Source organism: Bufo bufo, chromosome 7 (genome assembly GCF_905171765.1).
Source record: "Bufo bufo chromosome 7, aBufBuf1.1, whole genome shotgun sequence".
NCBI lineage: Eukaryota > Metazoa > Chordata > Amphibia > Anura > Bufonidae > Bufo > Bufo bufo.
Window position 1 is genome coordinate 23,966,774 of NC_053395.1, and position 16,650 is coordinate 23,983,423.

The 16,650-nt window shown below is 37.6% G+C and overlaps 2 protein-coding genes across 2 annotated transcripts; both read left to right on the forward strand.

Moving 5' to 3' along the window:
* The first annotated feature begins 921 nt into the window (after positions 1-921).
* Positions 922-5,548, forward strand: LOC121008720. The gene is made up of 7 exons (XM_040441414.1): positions 922-984; positions 2,493-2,701; positions 3,625-3,728; positions 3,814-3,932; positions 4,786-4,944; positions 5,424-5,494; positions 5,545-5,548. Exons 1-7 carry the CDS (start codon positions 922-924, stop codon positions 5,546-5,548), a joined length of 729 nt encoding a protein of 242 aa, XP_040297348.1.
* Positions 5,549-5,915: 367 nt separating this feature from the next.
* On the forward strand, positions 5,916-15,333 carry LOC121008721. The gene is made up of 6 exons (XM_040441416.1): positions 5,916-5,934; positions 6,097-6,215; positions 8,621-8,785; positions 9,447-9,646; positions 10,488-10,591; positions 14,697-15,333. The coding sequence occupies exons 1-6, from the start codon at positions 5,916-5,918 to the stop codon at positions 14,846-14,848; spliced, it is 759 nt and encodes a 252-aa protein (XP_040297350.1). The 3' UTR covers positions 14,849-15,333.
* Positions 15,334-16,650: the final 1,317 nt, after the last annotated feature.

Genomic DNA, 16,650 nt, shown 5'->3' on the forward strand with positions numbered 1-16,650 from the left:
TTTTCAAAACTAGTGTAAGAAGTCTGGATTCTGTATTTGATGAACTTTCCGCCGACAGCCAAAAAAGCCTTTATGGAGTCTTACAAGATTTCCTCAACAAACATTCATCAGAATTAGGTAAGTTTTATGTTTAATACTCAAGACGAAGAAGAGCGGCTTGTTGTTGTCCCCAACCCAACCCACCCCTGGTATACATGTCCATCTGCCCCTTCACAGCTTCCATATACATATGACCTTGAAATAAAAGATTCTCTTACATCTCCAGGTGCCTGTCCCGTGAGCGAAGAAAGCAGCATAAACAGCAGTACCAGACTTTTTGGAAAATTCATTAAATTTGTAGACTATACAGATTTAACCAACTGGATAGTCAATTTTGATGGGGTGAGTGTACTCTATTCTTTAGAATTTTGAATGGTAATTATAGAAATTGTCTCCAGAAACCATGTACAAACAAATTTAGGCCTCATACACACGGCTGTTGCCCGTATTGTGGCCGGCAGAACCGTGGTTTTCGCTCTCAGGAAACCCTTTTAAAGGAACATATTGTTAGCTCTCAGGCAATGGTGGGATAAAGCTTAAACAACAGGAGGCTACAATTGCAGATAGAGCAATGCGGGAGGGGTGGACAATGCAAGAGTCTCCAGCGGTGGTGTGAAAAATATAGTATCCCCATCTTTTTTGGTATCTGTAACTTTTAGAGAAATTTTCGTCCTTACTGAGTACTTAGTATGCCACTTTTCTTCACTGTACCACGTACTGTAAAATGTTTCAGGCAATAAAAGAGTTAATTCTTCAATATGTTTTATTTGTCTGCAGCTGTCCGCCATTGATTTACTGTCACCTGAACAGAAAGCCAACCTTGCTTTTAGTGGAGCCATACTGACCGATGCCACCAAAGCCGAAGTCTTTGTCAGCAATATAATGACTTTGTCTTTTGCACAGTTAGACATTTTCCTGTCTATTTTCCAGGCCATTGGAGATCAGGCAAGTAGTAAAAAATATTTGATATCAATGTTCTATCTATTTATCTATCTATCTATCTATCTATCTATCTATCTATCTATCTCATATCTATCTATTTATCTATCTATCTATCTATCTATCTATCTATCTATCTATTATCTATCTATCTATCTCATATCTATCTATCATCTATCTATCTATCTATCTATCTATTATCTATCTATCTATCTATCTATCTATCTATCTATCTCATATCTATCTATCTATCTATCTATCTATCTATTTATCTATTATCTATTTATCTATCTATCTATCTGATATCTATATATTATCTATCTATCTATCTATCTCATATCTATCTATCTATCTATCTATCTATCTATCTATCTCATATCTATCTATCTATCTATCTATCTATCTATTATCTATCTATCTATCTATTTATCTATCTATCTATCTCTCTATCTCATATCTATCTATCTATCTATTATCTATCTATCTATCTATATATCTATCTATCTATTTATCTATCTATCTCTCTATCTCATATCTATCTATCTATCTATCTCTCTATCTCATATCTATCTATCTATCTATCTATCTATATATCTATCTATCTATCTATTTATCTATCTATCTATCTATCTATCTATCTCTCTATCTCATATCTATCTATCTATCTATCTATCTCATATCTATCATCTATCTATCTCCTATCTATCTATCTATAACGAAGAAAGTAAGGCAGCACTCCGGTCTTCTAGTGAATAGGTGAATACCTTTATTACACCCAAAGTGCTGCCTTACTTTCTTCGTTATAAATTCATCGTTCCATGTCCTAGGAACAGTTGGGGATCTGCACCTGGCATACCAAGGGAGTGCTGCTGTTTATTTTTTCTTCTTTTATCTATCTATTTAACTATCTTTATATCTATCTATTATCTATCTCATATCTATCTATCTATCTATCCATCTAATATCTATCTATCTATCTATCTATCTCATATCTATCTATCTATTATCTATCTATCTATCTATCTATCTATCTATCTCATATCTATCTATTATCTATCTCATATCTATCTATCTATCTATCTATCTATCTATCTATCTCATATCTATCTATCTATTATCTATCTATCTATCTATTATCTATCTATCTATCTAATATCTATCTATCTCATATCTATCTATCTATTATCTATCTATCTATCTATCTATCTATCTATCTCCTATCTATCTATCTATCTATCTATCTATCTATCTATCTATCTATCTATCTATCTATTATCTATCTATCTATCTATCTCATATCTATCTATCTATCTATCTATCTATCTCCTATCTATCTATCTATCTATCTATCTATCTAATATCTATCTATCTATCTATCTATCTATTATCTATCTATCTATCTATTATCTATCTATCGATCCATCCACTTCAAATCTTTCTACATAAATGATATATGTCCCTGCTTTTATACATATACAATTCTCAATAGATTTTTTTATTATTTTTCTGTACAGAACAACATAGCCTTCTTACCAAACGCTCAGATCCAAGCCTCACTATTCAGCGCAATTTTTGGAATCGCTTCACAGCAGTTTTCTGGATTTTCTAATGAGCAATGGAGCAAATATTTTCACTACAAATTTAACCTCTTCCTATCCAGCATCACTGAAAGCCAAGTTCAGCAGATACCTCTGGGCATTAGCTGTGCCGCCTTCAAATCTGTGTAAGAAAAAAGAATCTCTAGAATGTTTATCAGTAGAGATAAGTCAGAGCAAGTGGACTTGTATTTGTTTTTCCCTTGAAGACGTTTCTCCATTCGTCTGGCGGCTTTCTCAATGAGAATCGATTGTACGATAATTCTCCGGTGATTCTAATTGAGAGAGCCAGTCTGATGACTAGAGAAACTTCTTCAAGGGAAAAAAATACATCAAGTCCAGTGGCTCAGACTTATCACTAATAACATACTATGACCTGAATAAATGAGAACCTTCAGACATCTCTAGAACATTATATACTATAAAACCTTCCCAAAATACCACCTCATTGAGAAGACCACCTCTTGTCAAGACCAAATTTCCCTGTAACTGATAATTCTCTTATATCTTTTGCAATCCTCTAAAAAAAAAAAATTAGCAATATTGAAGGGAAGGGTCATCTCAAAGAGGTTTCACTGTAAGAATAACTCAACGTCATGTGAAATGGAGTAGCTAACCCATGTGTTTGAATATATAATGTCTATTTACATGTGTCAAAGGCCGCTTAGTTTACCGTTTCTCAAAGTTGGATTTCTGACCACACGTTTAAAGATGCAATTAGAAACCACCCCACCCATTGCCTGTGGTGGTCATTGCCACTCAACTCTATTCAGGTGATTGAGGCTGTACTGCAATGCCAAGCATAGCCTATGGAAAAGGGCGGCACTGGTTGTGCCACAAAACGTAGATAGTAACATAGTTTGTAAGGCTGAAAAAAGCCCTTCGTCCATCCAGTTCAACCTGTTCTCCTGCAAGTTGATCCAGAGGAAGGCAAAAAAAACCTCAAGAGGTAGATCCTATTGAAAACCACAGATAACACAATGATATATATGTGACATGTCATATGGGATTTTCTAGTTATTGATATTTTACTTATTTCGCTTTTTCTTAGAATATCTGGGCTTAGCAGCCATTACAATGCACTAAATGAATCTGCGCAAACAGCGTGCTTTCAGTACGCGAAGACCTACCTCAATGTCAATAAACCACCCAGTGGTAAGAAGACAAGTGTCCTCCCATCTGTTCACATAACGTCTCTTTACCTGGAGATTGCTTATAATATATTTTGTATTATTCTAAGGGCCGGCATGTCCTGCAAGTTCAGGAGGCAGCGGTGAATGGCTTCAGATGAACTTTGCGTTATTTAGTGAAATTGGCACTATTGAAGACATTAAAGATGTATACCCAGGCTTTATTTTTGTAAGTATCCATTACAATATATATGATAGATTTATAAACTAAATAGACAGATAGATAGATAGGAGTTAGATAGATATGAGATAGATAGATAGATAGATAAATATATAGGAAAGATAGAAATACAGACAGATATGAGATAGAGAAATAGATATACTGTATTGATAGATAGATAGATAGATAGATAGATAGATAGATAGATAGATAGATAGATATGAGATAGATAGATAGATAGATAGATAGATAGATAGATAGATAGATAGATATGAGATAGATAGATATGAGATAGATAGATATGAGATAGATAATAAGATAGATAGATAGATAATAGATAGATAGATAGATATTAGATAGATAGATATGAAATAGATAGATAGATAGATAGATAGATAGATAGGAGATAGATAGATAGATAGATATGAGATAGATAGATATGAAATAGATAGATAGATAGATAGATAGATAGATAGATAGGAGATAGATAGATAGATAGATAGATAGATAGATAGGAGATAGATAGATAGATAATAGATAGATAGATAGATAGATAGATAGGAGATAGATAGATAGATAGATAATAGATAGATAGATAGATAGATAGATAGATAGATAGATATGAGATAGATAGATAGATAATAGATAGATAGATAGATAGATAGATAGATAATAGATATGAGATAGATAGATAAATAGATAGATAGATATGAGATAGATAATAAGATAGATAGATAGATAGATAGATAGATAAATAGATAGATAGATATGAGATAGATAATAAGATAGATAGATAGATAGGAGATAGATAGATGTTTCCTTTTACACTAATGAGCAAATGTTTTACTTCCTTTCCTATTAGACTGATGCAATCGCAGAACTTACTGCTGAGCAGTTGGGTTACTATGTGGCCAATGGTCAGGTCTTGTCAGAGAAGGCCCAAGTTTCAAAGGTGATGGGTGGAATAACTAGTGCAACTATTGAAGAATTCGTGGATGCATTTAATAAAGGAATGATAATGGTAAATGGTAGATTCATTTTTGATGTTTTATTCTTCGTGTATCTTCTTACAGTTGATTCTTCTAGTGATATCTATCTATCTATCTATCTCATATCTATCTATCTATCTATCTATCTATCTATCTAATATCTATCTATCTCATATCTATCTATCTATCTATCTATCTATCTCATATCTATCTATCTATCTATCTATCTATCTATCTAATATCTATCTATCTCATATCTATCTATCTATCTATCTATCTATCTCCTATCTATCTATCTATCTATCTATCTATCTCATATCTATCTATCGATCTATCTATCTATCTATCTCCTATCTATCTATCTATCTATCTATCTATCTATCTATCTATCTATCTATCTACAGTAGCTATCTATTTATCTATATTATTCTTTAAATCAGTTGTTACATTCTTTGAATTTAACCTTTAGCAGTAAGGTAATAGTATTGTGCTCTTTGGTTTTCTGTTACAGTCTGGCATCACACAAATAACTAACATCCAGGTGAAAAAGTTTTTATTGGGAGAAATCTTCTGTAAGCTCGGGTCCATCTTGCCATTATTCACAAACAATGACTTTTTGACCTGGTTCCAAGATAGACTCAAGTTTTTTATCTCCTCAATTGATGCCAGAGCCCTTGGATTCATATCCCTTGATATCTCCTGTGACTCTCTTGCGTCTATGTAAGTAGAGCATTTTACACTAATCATGCCTTCTTGTATAACTCTTAGCTGCAGGCTGACCTGTCTTTTGTACCAAACAGCATGGCGCCTTTGAATACAGTGCAGAACCCAGAGAACCCTGATGCTATATTCAACTTTGCCAAATCAGTTCTAATGACCCAAAAATCATCCTTAAGTAAGTCAAATTGTACCATAACCAGCAAATAACGGCATATCTATACCAATGACCTCAGCCTGTGGATCTCCAGCGACTGTGAGACCCCCAATATACTTGACAGCCTCCATGAGTTGGAGATCCACAGGTTGGAGACCACTGATCCCTGTAACAAATCAGTAAGGTTTCAGTTTTGCCGCATCTTCAGAAAGCATTTCAACAAAATCTATTTTCTTTTTCATTTTAGACCTTTTCTTTATGTAATATTAAAAAAAATCTGATAACTAAATACATAATTTTTTGTGATCAGGTGTTGCCTGTACTAGTGCTGACCTGAACTCAAGATTATGGCTACAAAAATACATCGGGAAGTACATTGCTTCAGGAACATGGCAAGACATTAAGTCCTTGTACCCGAATTTCCAAGTGGTGAGTAATGATTTCATGGTTTTCAGTTCTCTATGATACATTACGTCAGACTACTGTAGGTGCTTCATACTACTCTCCTAGTCTTTCCTATTGGTCCTCTCATTAGTCTTCTCCTGTTCTTCAGTGTCTCCTTCTCCAATACTTCCTCCACTCCTTCTCAGATCTCTATCATAATCCATACATATTATGACTTTATAAGGTCCTTTCAATTGTTTTCTTCTCTTCTTCAGTTTCTCCTTCTACAGTACCTCCTGCACGCCTTCTCGGATCTCTACTATAAGCCATACATATTGTGATTTTACATGCCCGCTTGATAAGTCTTCTCTTCTTCTTTAATTCATCTGGTAATCTAATAGAGTAATTTAATCTTTCCCCACAACCTCTCAGATCTGTGTATTAAGCCTGCATATTGTGACTTTATAACGTCCTCTCAATAGTCTTCTCCTCTTCTTCAGTCTCTCCTTCTCTAGTTCTTCCACAACATTTTCTCAGATGTCTATTTTAAGCCATATAATATTATGACTTATCTAACTCCTCTCAATAGCCTTTTCTTTTTCTTCAGTCTTTCCCTCTCCAGTACTTCATCCACACCTTCTCGGATCTCTATTCCAAGCCATAAATATTGTGACTTTACAAAGTCCTTTCAATAGTCTTCTCCGTTTCTTCAGTGTCTCCTTCTACAGCACTTCCTCCACACCGTCTCAGATCTCTGTTATAGGCCATACATAACTTTACATGGTCCTCTCAATAGTCTTTTCTTCTTCAGTCTTTCCTGCTCTAGTACTTTCTCCACACCTTCTCGGATCTCTATTTCAAGCCACATACATATTGTGGCTTTACAAGGATCTCTCAATAGTCTTCTCATCTTCTTCAGTCTCTCCTTTTTTGGTACTTCCTCCACATCTTCTCATATCTTTGTTATAAGCCATATATATTGTGACTGCACATAGTCCTCTCAATAGGCTTCTCCTCTTCTTCAGTCTCTCCTTCTCTAGTACTTCCTCCACACCTTCTCAGATCTCTATTTTAAGGCGCATATATTGTGACTTTTCAAGGCCACTAGATAGTTTTTTCCTCTTCTTCAGTCTCTCCTTCTCTACTACTTTTTCCACAACTTCTCGGATCACAATTTTAAGCCATGCATATTGTGACTTTACAACATCCTCCTAATAATCTCTTGTTTAGTCTCTCCTTCTCTAGTACTTCCTCTACTCCTTCTCAGATCTCTACTATAAGGCCTCTTGCACACGACCAAATGGCTTTTTTAGTATTTTGCGGTCTGCAGAAAACGGCTCCGCAAAAAAATACGGATGACATCCGTGTGCATTCCGTTTTTTGCGGAATGGAACAGCTGGCCCCTGATAGAAGAGTACTATCCTTGTCCGTTATGTGGGCAATAATAGGACATGTTCTATCTTTGAACAGAACGGAAAAACGGAAATGGAAGGCATACGGAGTACCTTCTGTTTTTTTTTGCGGATCCATTGAAATGAATGGTTCTGTATACGGTCCGTATACAGAACCCAAAAAACGGAACGTAAACGGCAAAAAAAAAAGTTTGTGTGCAAGAGGCCTAAGACATACATATTTTGACTTTACAAGATCCTCTCAATAGTCTATTCTACTACTTCAGTCTCTCCTTCTCCAGTACTTATCCCACACCTTTTTGTATCTCATCTTGTGACTGAAAGGTCCTCTTGATAGTCTTCTTTTCTTCAGTCTCTCCTTCTCTTATTCTTTCTTCACATCTTCTCAGATCTCTATTTTAACCATACATATTGTGACTTTATAAGGTCCTCTCGAAAGTCTTTTTCTCTTCTTCAGTCTCTCTATCTCTAGTACTTTCTTTACACCTTCTCAGATCTCTATTTTAAGCCATACCTGTGTGACTTTACAAAAAAAAGTTACAAAAATATGACCACTGGAGAACTACAGGTAACTGCCCTCTAAGTTATATCCTGGTGCATTAATATATATGTGTGACATGTCAGAAAGCCTGAGAAAATGCAATATTAGACCTTTTTAGTATATCTGACAATTTCTCAAAAATAATATTTTTTACAGTGGGTTATTTAAGCTCAGGTTCCTTTCAATACTTATTCTCTGCCTTTTGCACTCTACTCTAATGCTACCTCAGGTTAGTTCTCTCCCCCTCTTCAAACTCGCTCTCTTTGGTACTTGATCTGTGCCTTCTCAGCCCTCTGATCTTTCCTTTAAGCCATGAATAGTGTGACTTTACCAATAATTTTACAAAAAATTTGACAATTCGAGAGCCACCGGTTAGAGATGACTACTCTACATTTTATGCCCTGCTGTGTCCTCAAATGTTCATATCAACCCCGAAAGTTTAGGTAAGATGTTTACTATACAAATGATATTTCTTTACACAATTTTTCTTTTTCTAGATGGAAGTTACAGATCTCTTGACTCGAGTCCAACTGGCTGATGCCTCTGCCACTAGCTCCATAATCAGCAATTACACAGCAGTCTCCACTTTGCTCTTCTCATTCAGTGGCAGTTTGGATGATTTCGGTGCTTACTTAGATACATTTCAAAACTACGCGCTAAAGGTCAGATTTAATAATAAATAATACATTCAAATACTTAAGTGCCCTTTGACCTCTGGTTCATCCAACCAACCGTTTCGAGTTTTTATTGGGGAATCATAACATCCCAACACCATGTATTACGTTAGGAGATTCTACAACTGCAAATGGTGACAACTACCTAACACAAAGTTGTCCCAGCCCCATCCCTATGACTAAATTGATGGCAACATAGATATAATTAAGGCATATCAATCATTGTAACTTTTAAAAAAGTGTGTAGTACGTGTGAATATATTTATTTATATGTATACCTTTTAACTGAAAGTAGCATCTCCTATACTTCCCAGTAGCCTGCACTTCCTCTTTGCCTCAGTGGCTGAATGTCATTGTGTTCTGTGAGAGGGGAAGGGGGAGCAGTGGGGAAAGACATAAGAGTAGTCCTTACATCACCCCAGGAAGAGCCCAGCCATTTAGAATGGAAGGGGGGAGAAAACGTACATTTGTCAGAAACTGAGGGAAGGCCAAAGATGCGATATCTGCTGATGTCTAAAGAGGGATTCACTAGAGACCAAGATGAGGATAGAGGACAAGTCTTCTTCTCCTCCCTCACCCACATGTTTTAGTTTACCATGAGTATTAGATCACCTTCAATATTGCGTTTTATGTTCACAATTCTTTTCAGAATCCAACTCTTCTATCGCCTAAAATTAAAGAAGCCATTCTTATGGCCGTTGCTGATGCTTTATTTCCACTTGTCGGTTCTTTGAGCGTGCAAGTAACTGAAGAGTGGCTAAACAGAATCAGTTTTCTGCTTCCTGCCATCAACTCCACCATACTGGGTGAAATTCCATTGGCAATCAGCTGTGATAAATATCAACTCTTGTAAGTAGATCCGTATAATGAATATTTACAATGGCAATTTCCCAGCACCAATGACTTACTTACAGTAGACTATGTATATGTGCACAAGGGGGCTTGATATATAATACAATATTGGTTTCCTGCAATCATTACTAGGGTGGGAAGTTATCAGCATATGGTTTTGTACTGCTGAAATCGGACGTAAAGAGATGTTACCATCAGGGACACAACCCCTTGGGCGATCACCTCGGGTTAGCGGCTGATTTTGCAGAGGGAAGCCAAAACCAGCCAGGCAGTCCATGAGATGCTCTTACAGAGCTAGTGGGAAACCCCCTCTTTGATGTTTATATGGTCTAATAGAGCATTTGTACAGGGGTTGTCCCATTAAGACAATTTATCCCTATCCACAAGAATAGGTCATCAGGGGTCCAACCAGTGGTGCCCCACTGTTAATGAGGATGCTCCCCATTTGAATGGAGCTGCAGACACGCATGCCTTTCCGTCCCTCTATTCAAATCTATGGGACAAGAGATAGCAAGCGCTTGGCTATGTCTGGCAGACCCAGAGAGCTGAATGAAGCAGCATCTTGCATGCATGATTGCCATTGCCATGATTGCTACCCTACCTCTATGGTAGCTACTTACTGTATATCTAAATCCAATGAATTAACCATGGGGTCTAGATATACTATAGCCAAAACCAGTACACTAGATTTGACGGATTTAGCACCAATTTGGTAAGGGGGGAGGTGTTAAATACAATTCAAAGTGGATCTAACAAAGGTTACAATGGTATCAAACACCCACCCCATTTTGACAGCGTGGGGACTGGTGTATCTTACACCGCTGTGTCTTTCTTGCAGTGTGACAGCATTCGATGGTGTATACAATTCTTTAAAATCTACAACAAAGCAGGATATTGCAACCTTCCAGAAAAGTTTTTTGGTGAACAAATATACAATGGAAGGTAAGTAACGCTCGGTCTGAAGACGAGATCTATTCTATAAGTCTAGTCAGAAGGATTCAGCAGAGCACTGGGGCAGATTTACCAATAATATCTAATAGTAAGACAATGCAAATTTAGGGGGTAATGTATCAAGATCAGATTTTTTTGCCCTTTTTTTGGCATCTGCTCGGTTTGAAGCCAGTTTTTTTTTTAAACAAATTTACAAAATGGTGCACTTTATTGTTTAAACATTTTCACATAAAATACCTATGGATTTTTCAGTCTAAAGTCTAACCATATTTACTATAAGGGCTCCGTCAGGGGGGCAGGAGCACACTAGTGATTTTTCGTGCATCTCTTTTGCAAAAAAGTCGTAATGGTATATCTGGCTAAAAATGTAGCTCATAACATTTGTTCGGCCCTTAGTAAATGCAAACATCCAGCATACATCTGGTGCAAATGCCTACTCTGCTGACAAAACAGGCAAAATCAGTCCACTCTTCCGGCACAGAGCACCTGATACATTGCCCCCTGGGTCAGATTTATCACAGTTGCCGATGCTGGATGATAAATCTGGTGCATCTTTAGACTTATATTATTGAAATTCCGGTGCATTTTTAATAGAATATCTGCCCCGTTGGATGTAATTGATTTGCAGTACAGGTGCTACTCAGTTATCATCGTGTCCAAGGTGTTTTGTCCAGGCTTATAAACACATGGCTGCTTTCTTCTAGAAACTGCACGACGCCTGTCCATGGGTTGTATCTGGTTCTGCAGCTCAGCTCCATTGTAGAGAGCAGGACTGAGCTATAGCACCATATACAACTTGTGTGTAGGTGCGGTGCGGATGTTGGAATAAAGCAGACATTTGTTCCCAATTCTGGACAAACTCTTAATACCGCAGAACAGCTACTGATTGTCCTTGCTGTGTATACGTTGGTGGTCGGGACTTTAAAGATGGCGCCAGCTCCGCTTAGTTTCATACAGCAGGCACCCATGGCTATTGTCCGCAACCTGCATCTGAATGCTGAAAACCCAGAATCGTGCACTTCCGGGTATGCTCCGGCTCCCTCCGGCAGGGATCGGGGAAGCCAGACTGTGCTATCAGCATCCCCGGTCCTACTGTGTGACAGGAGGCTGCTGCTTAGTAATTTCTATGGAACCCCTGCCTGTAGAAATACAGTAAAATCCTCATAGACTCCAATGCTAATGCATTGGAGTCTATGAGAAAAGCGATCCGATGATTGTTTGTTATAGTTTCCTACTGGAACTATAAAAATAAGTGTAAAAAAATGTTTTTATAAATTTGAAAAAAAATTAGAAAAATAAAAAGATTCAAATCACCTTCCTTTCCCCAAAATGAAAAGAAAGTAACTGGTCAGTTTAATGATATAGGGAATGCCATAAAAACAATTCTGGAATTGTGTTTTTTTTGTCTAATTTCACCCCATTTACAATTCTATTTTCCCGCTTTCCACCACATTGTAGGCAACGGTCAATAGTGCCATTAGAAAGGGCACCTTGTCCCGCAAAAAACAAACCCTCATACAGCTATGTGAACAGAAAAATAAAAAAAGTTATGGCTTGGGGGGGTAGGGGCTGGGAGTAAGAAACTGAAACTAAAGAGAAACAGAAAATCGCCCGGTCATGAAAGGGTTAAAGTACCTATACATGGCTATCCATTAAGGGGCTGTTTGGGCCAGAGATATTGATGATCTATTCTCTGAATAGGTCATCAATATCAGATTGGTGGGGGTTCAACAACAGGCACCCCCCACTTATCAGCTGTTTCTAGTTGCCGCAACTTTCGCTCTGTTCTTTACAGCCCAAAACAGTTGATCGTGGGGGTGCCGGGTTTCGGACCCCCATGATCTGATATTGATGACCTATCCGGAGAATAGATCATCAATAGCTCTGGCCCAGAAAACCCCTTTAAAAGGTCAGTGAATTTTCAAAAAACTTTTGCTATGTCATGGAGACATATCAAAAGTTTTAATTGGTGGCGGTCTGAGCGCTGAGACCCCCATCATATGCTAAAACGAGGGGAGATAAGTGCTCACATAACACGCTCTCTCTCCTCGCTGCAGGAGATGGACTCAATAGAAGTGTATGGGCCCATTTTAATTCCGTCCTCTGCAGCAAGGACAGACAGCTCAATATGAGAGCGCTTCTCTTGTCTCATTCTACAAATCATTGCATTTAGACCCCCGCTGATCAAAATTTCTTATATGTTTCTATGACATATCAAAAGTTTTTTGAAAACTCAATGACTCTTTAAGGCCCCATGGACACGACTGTTGTTTGGGTCCGCAACTGCATTTTTTGCGGCTCGCATGCGGACCCATTCACTTCAAATGATGCGGACAGCACAAGGTGCTCCGTTCCGTGGCTTCGAAAAAAAAATAGAGAACATGTCCTATTCTTGTCCATTTTGCAGACAAGAATAGGCATATTTATAATGAGCCTTCCATTCCCTTCTGCAAATTGCCTAACGCACATAGGCGGCATCCGTTTTTTGTGCACCCGCAAGTTGCGGACCGCAAAACATGTTATGGTCGTGTGCATGAGGCCTTAGGCTACCTGTGCACATTGCCGCATATCCATGTTTTTCTGCATGGATTCTTGTGCGGAAAAAAACACAGTGTAATGCCTCATGCACAAGACCATGCCGTGTATTGCGGCACACCTAGAGGCTCAGCTCTCTCTGCGACTGCCGCTCCCCTTGCACTTTGATTGGCAGGGCCAGGTGTGATGACATTTACACGGCCTAGTTCTGTCAAGCGCAGAGGGCGCAGCAGTTGCAGAGAGAGCTGAGCCACTAGGTGTAACGGCAACGCCCCCATTGCTCCTAGAGGCTCATTTGTATATATTAAACATAATTTTTCTCAGCAATGCGGGCACATATGGACATGGGACCAACACAGATGTCTTCAGCTGCGAAGCGCACATACAACACGTCAGCCAGTGTCATAGGCACAAATCTGCTGACAGGTGTCCTTTAAAGCCTGGTGCATAATAAAAAAAATGTAGGTGGTGGACACTATATTCATCAAGTGGTTGCAGACATCTAAAAATGCCCCCATTCAATCGCAGTGTCACAGGGGCATTTACAGAATTGTTAAGAACATCTGAACTAATTCCGCATCGTATAATAATGGAAAAACCTCTAACCCCCTGATCAAGTGATTTTCCATTTTTTTGCTTTTTGCTCCCAGCTTGTTTTTTGCAAAATAAGTGGTACTTTCTAATGGCACCATAAAAATAAAAAAAATTGGGAAAAAAGCCATTTCTCCAGAGTTTTAGGGTTTAATTTTCACGATGTTCCCTATGTGATAAAACTGACCTGTTATCTTCACTCTGTGGGTCAGTATGATCACAGCAATACCACATTTTTTTTATAGTTTTTATTGTGTTTTAATAATAAAAAAAACTTTAGGAAAAAAGTCTTTTTTTGTTTGCATCCCCATAGTCCAACCCCCATAACTTTTTTATATTTACATCTACAGAGCTGTATGAGGGCTCATTTTTTTTGTGGGGGGATCTGTCATGATACATTGGCCTACATTTGCTAATGTGTCTGGACCTAGAATCTGTCTAAATAGTGGTGCAATTTTGGCACAATTTGATACAATTCAGGTTTCTTCAATCTTTTCGACTCCTATAAGTGAATCACTATAGGAGTGAATCATGGAGAAAGGGGCTTGCCATAAGATGCAACATTTTGCATCAAAATTGCACCAAAATTATGGCATAAAATGATGTCTCAACCAAAGCTAACCAATAGTTGGTATAGAGCTAGAAAAAATATCCCTGCCCGGACTTCTCATTAGCCTGAGCCCCTGTGAAAAATCTGGCGCAGATCTAGGCAGACTATCTAAGTAAGCTTACACCATCTATAGGCTTAGTAAATGTGGGCCACTGTGTGAACATCACATATTCTAGATAGACATTCAGCCTGTGCAATTAACAAAATTTCCAATTCAATGATGGCCAGCAGGGATATTGAGCAATGGATATACAAGGCAGATTAGAAAGTTGTATAGGTCCTGTAGGTCATAACAAACATGTACTACTGTGCTAAGACCTTAAGGTCATGAGAGATCTTGTGTTTTTTTTTTGTCACTAGAAGATGGATGTTCATTGGGAACCTCATCTACAGCTTCCTATATACAGAACAACATTGGACTTTTCTGTAAACAATTTACAGCCGCAGAAGTCATTCAATTTAACCCTGCCATATCAGAAGTAAGTTTTACGGAATTTTGCAATCTGTCGTAAGGAACAGAGATGAAAGGTCTTAACTGGAAGATTGTGCTCGACTCCTTTTCTCATTCCGACTGTCTTTCCCATCAGTGCTGTTTGGGCTTTTTCTGTTATAATGTGTTTTAATAACTATATTCTTGGATTTTTAATTACTGAAGGGAGGGGGGATGAGATTTGTTTTTTCTGTGGTTACCAATTCAGTAGCTGAAACAACTCAATCATGACCAGCGCTAACCCTGAAAACCTTCACTAAGTCCATCATCCACCACCCAATCCTTACTCTGACAAAGCCTCCATAAAAATGTTTCATCCAGGCAAAGTTTAATTTAATATTAATTTGTAACCACTTCCAATGTTCTGGAAATTCTTATATTATCCATTTAGTACATCCTACAGACCAGCATACTGCCATTCAAGGAGAACTACAAGAAAGTCTGAGCCCTATTAGTGTCTTTACCATATCAATGGTTTAGCTTGAAAATTAGTATCGGTTGGACTTATGTACCCATGCCAACACTTCACATTCCTGTGCTCAGGTAGCTCAGTAATATCCAAAATTTTTAAAGAAGACATTCATTTGTTGTCATTTGAGACGATGAAGCCTCAATATTAGATCCCTTATATTCAGGGGCGCAATTACAAGTCTTGCAGAGGCAGCATTTGACCACAGACCCTGAAGCATCCCAAAAGGTCCCTCTCCCTCTGTCCGTATGAGGAGACCAGTAATTTAAATTATGATAGTTGGAGGCTCTTTTGGAGATCTTGGATTGGGTCCAGGTTTGGACTCCATTTTTCAATTCTCTGGCTTGGGACATAATATAAACTTTTTAGATATGCAAAACCATTTAACTAGTCCAACAGAAGGACAATCAAAGAATCAGAAGTCAGTTCAGAGAATTGTCAAAGTCATTGTCCATCCATTTGCTTGTCAATTGAAATGTGAAGTCTGTCACAGTAGGCTGCCTAGACAGAGGATATTGTACGGAAGTACCAGAACCAAGAGTTTCGAACCATCCCGCAAAGTTCTGTATCTCAAAATGTTTAGTTTGATCAGTAGCAAAGCATTTTCATGTAAGATTGCAACTTTTCCTGCTACCTTTTTCTTACTGAATGTGTAACCTCTTACGTGAATGTGTAACCTCTTACGTAACCCCTATGAAGACCATCCTCCAACTCCCAACGAAGACGGAGATGATCCCTTTGGATGCATATGCAATACTATAGTTACATCCATTACCACTGCTGGCCTAGATATTATAATTATTTTTATTAATGGTCATTGTGGGACAACTCCATAATTTTCTGTATTTTCTCTATTTTCTATGTTAATAAATCAACAAGTGCAATTCAGGGCAAATAAAATCTTGAATTAAAGCACTAATCCATCTCCCACAGAAGATTTGTGCTATGAATTGTATTAGTGTATGAGCTACAAATATTGCCAAAGCAACAGAAGGTTGAATTATTATATTTGATCATTTCTGTCGTTGTCATGGTTAGCATCTCACCATATTAGTTGTTCATTGGCTGTACACCCTATACGACATTGCCAGTATTTTCATTATTGTCTGGTTTTTGTAGCTATCTATTTACTTACAATAAATATTCATTTAAAAAAGCAAAAAAAACGTCTTGGTATTTTAGTATCTTTCACGTGTTTTTTAGTTAAACAGTTCAATATCTTTATCTTCTTTATGTCAAAAAACTTTATGTCTAATTCAACTAACCCTGTTGCTACTGGTTAAACTAAACTGTGAGTTTACAACCTAACCTCGGTTGGTGAAATGGGTACTCATAACCTGGAAAGAAGGGTTAGA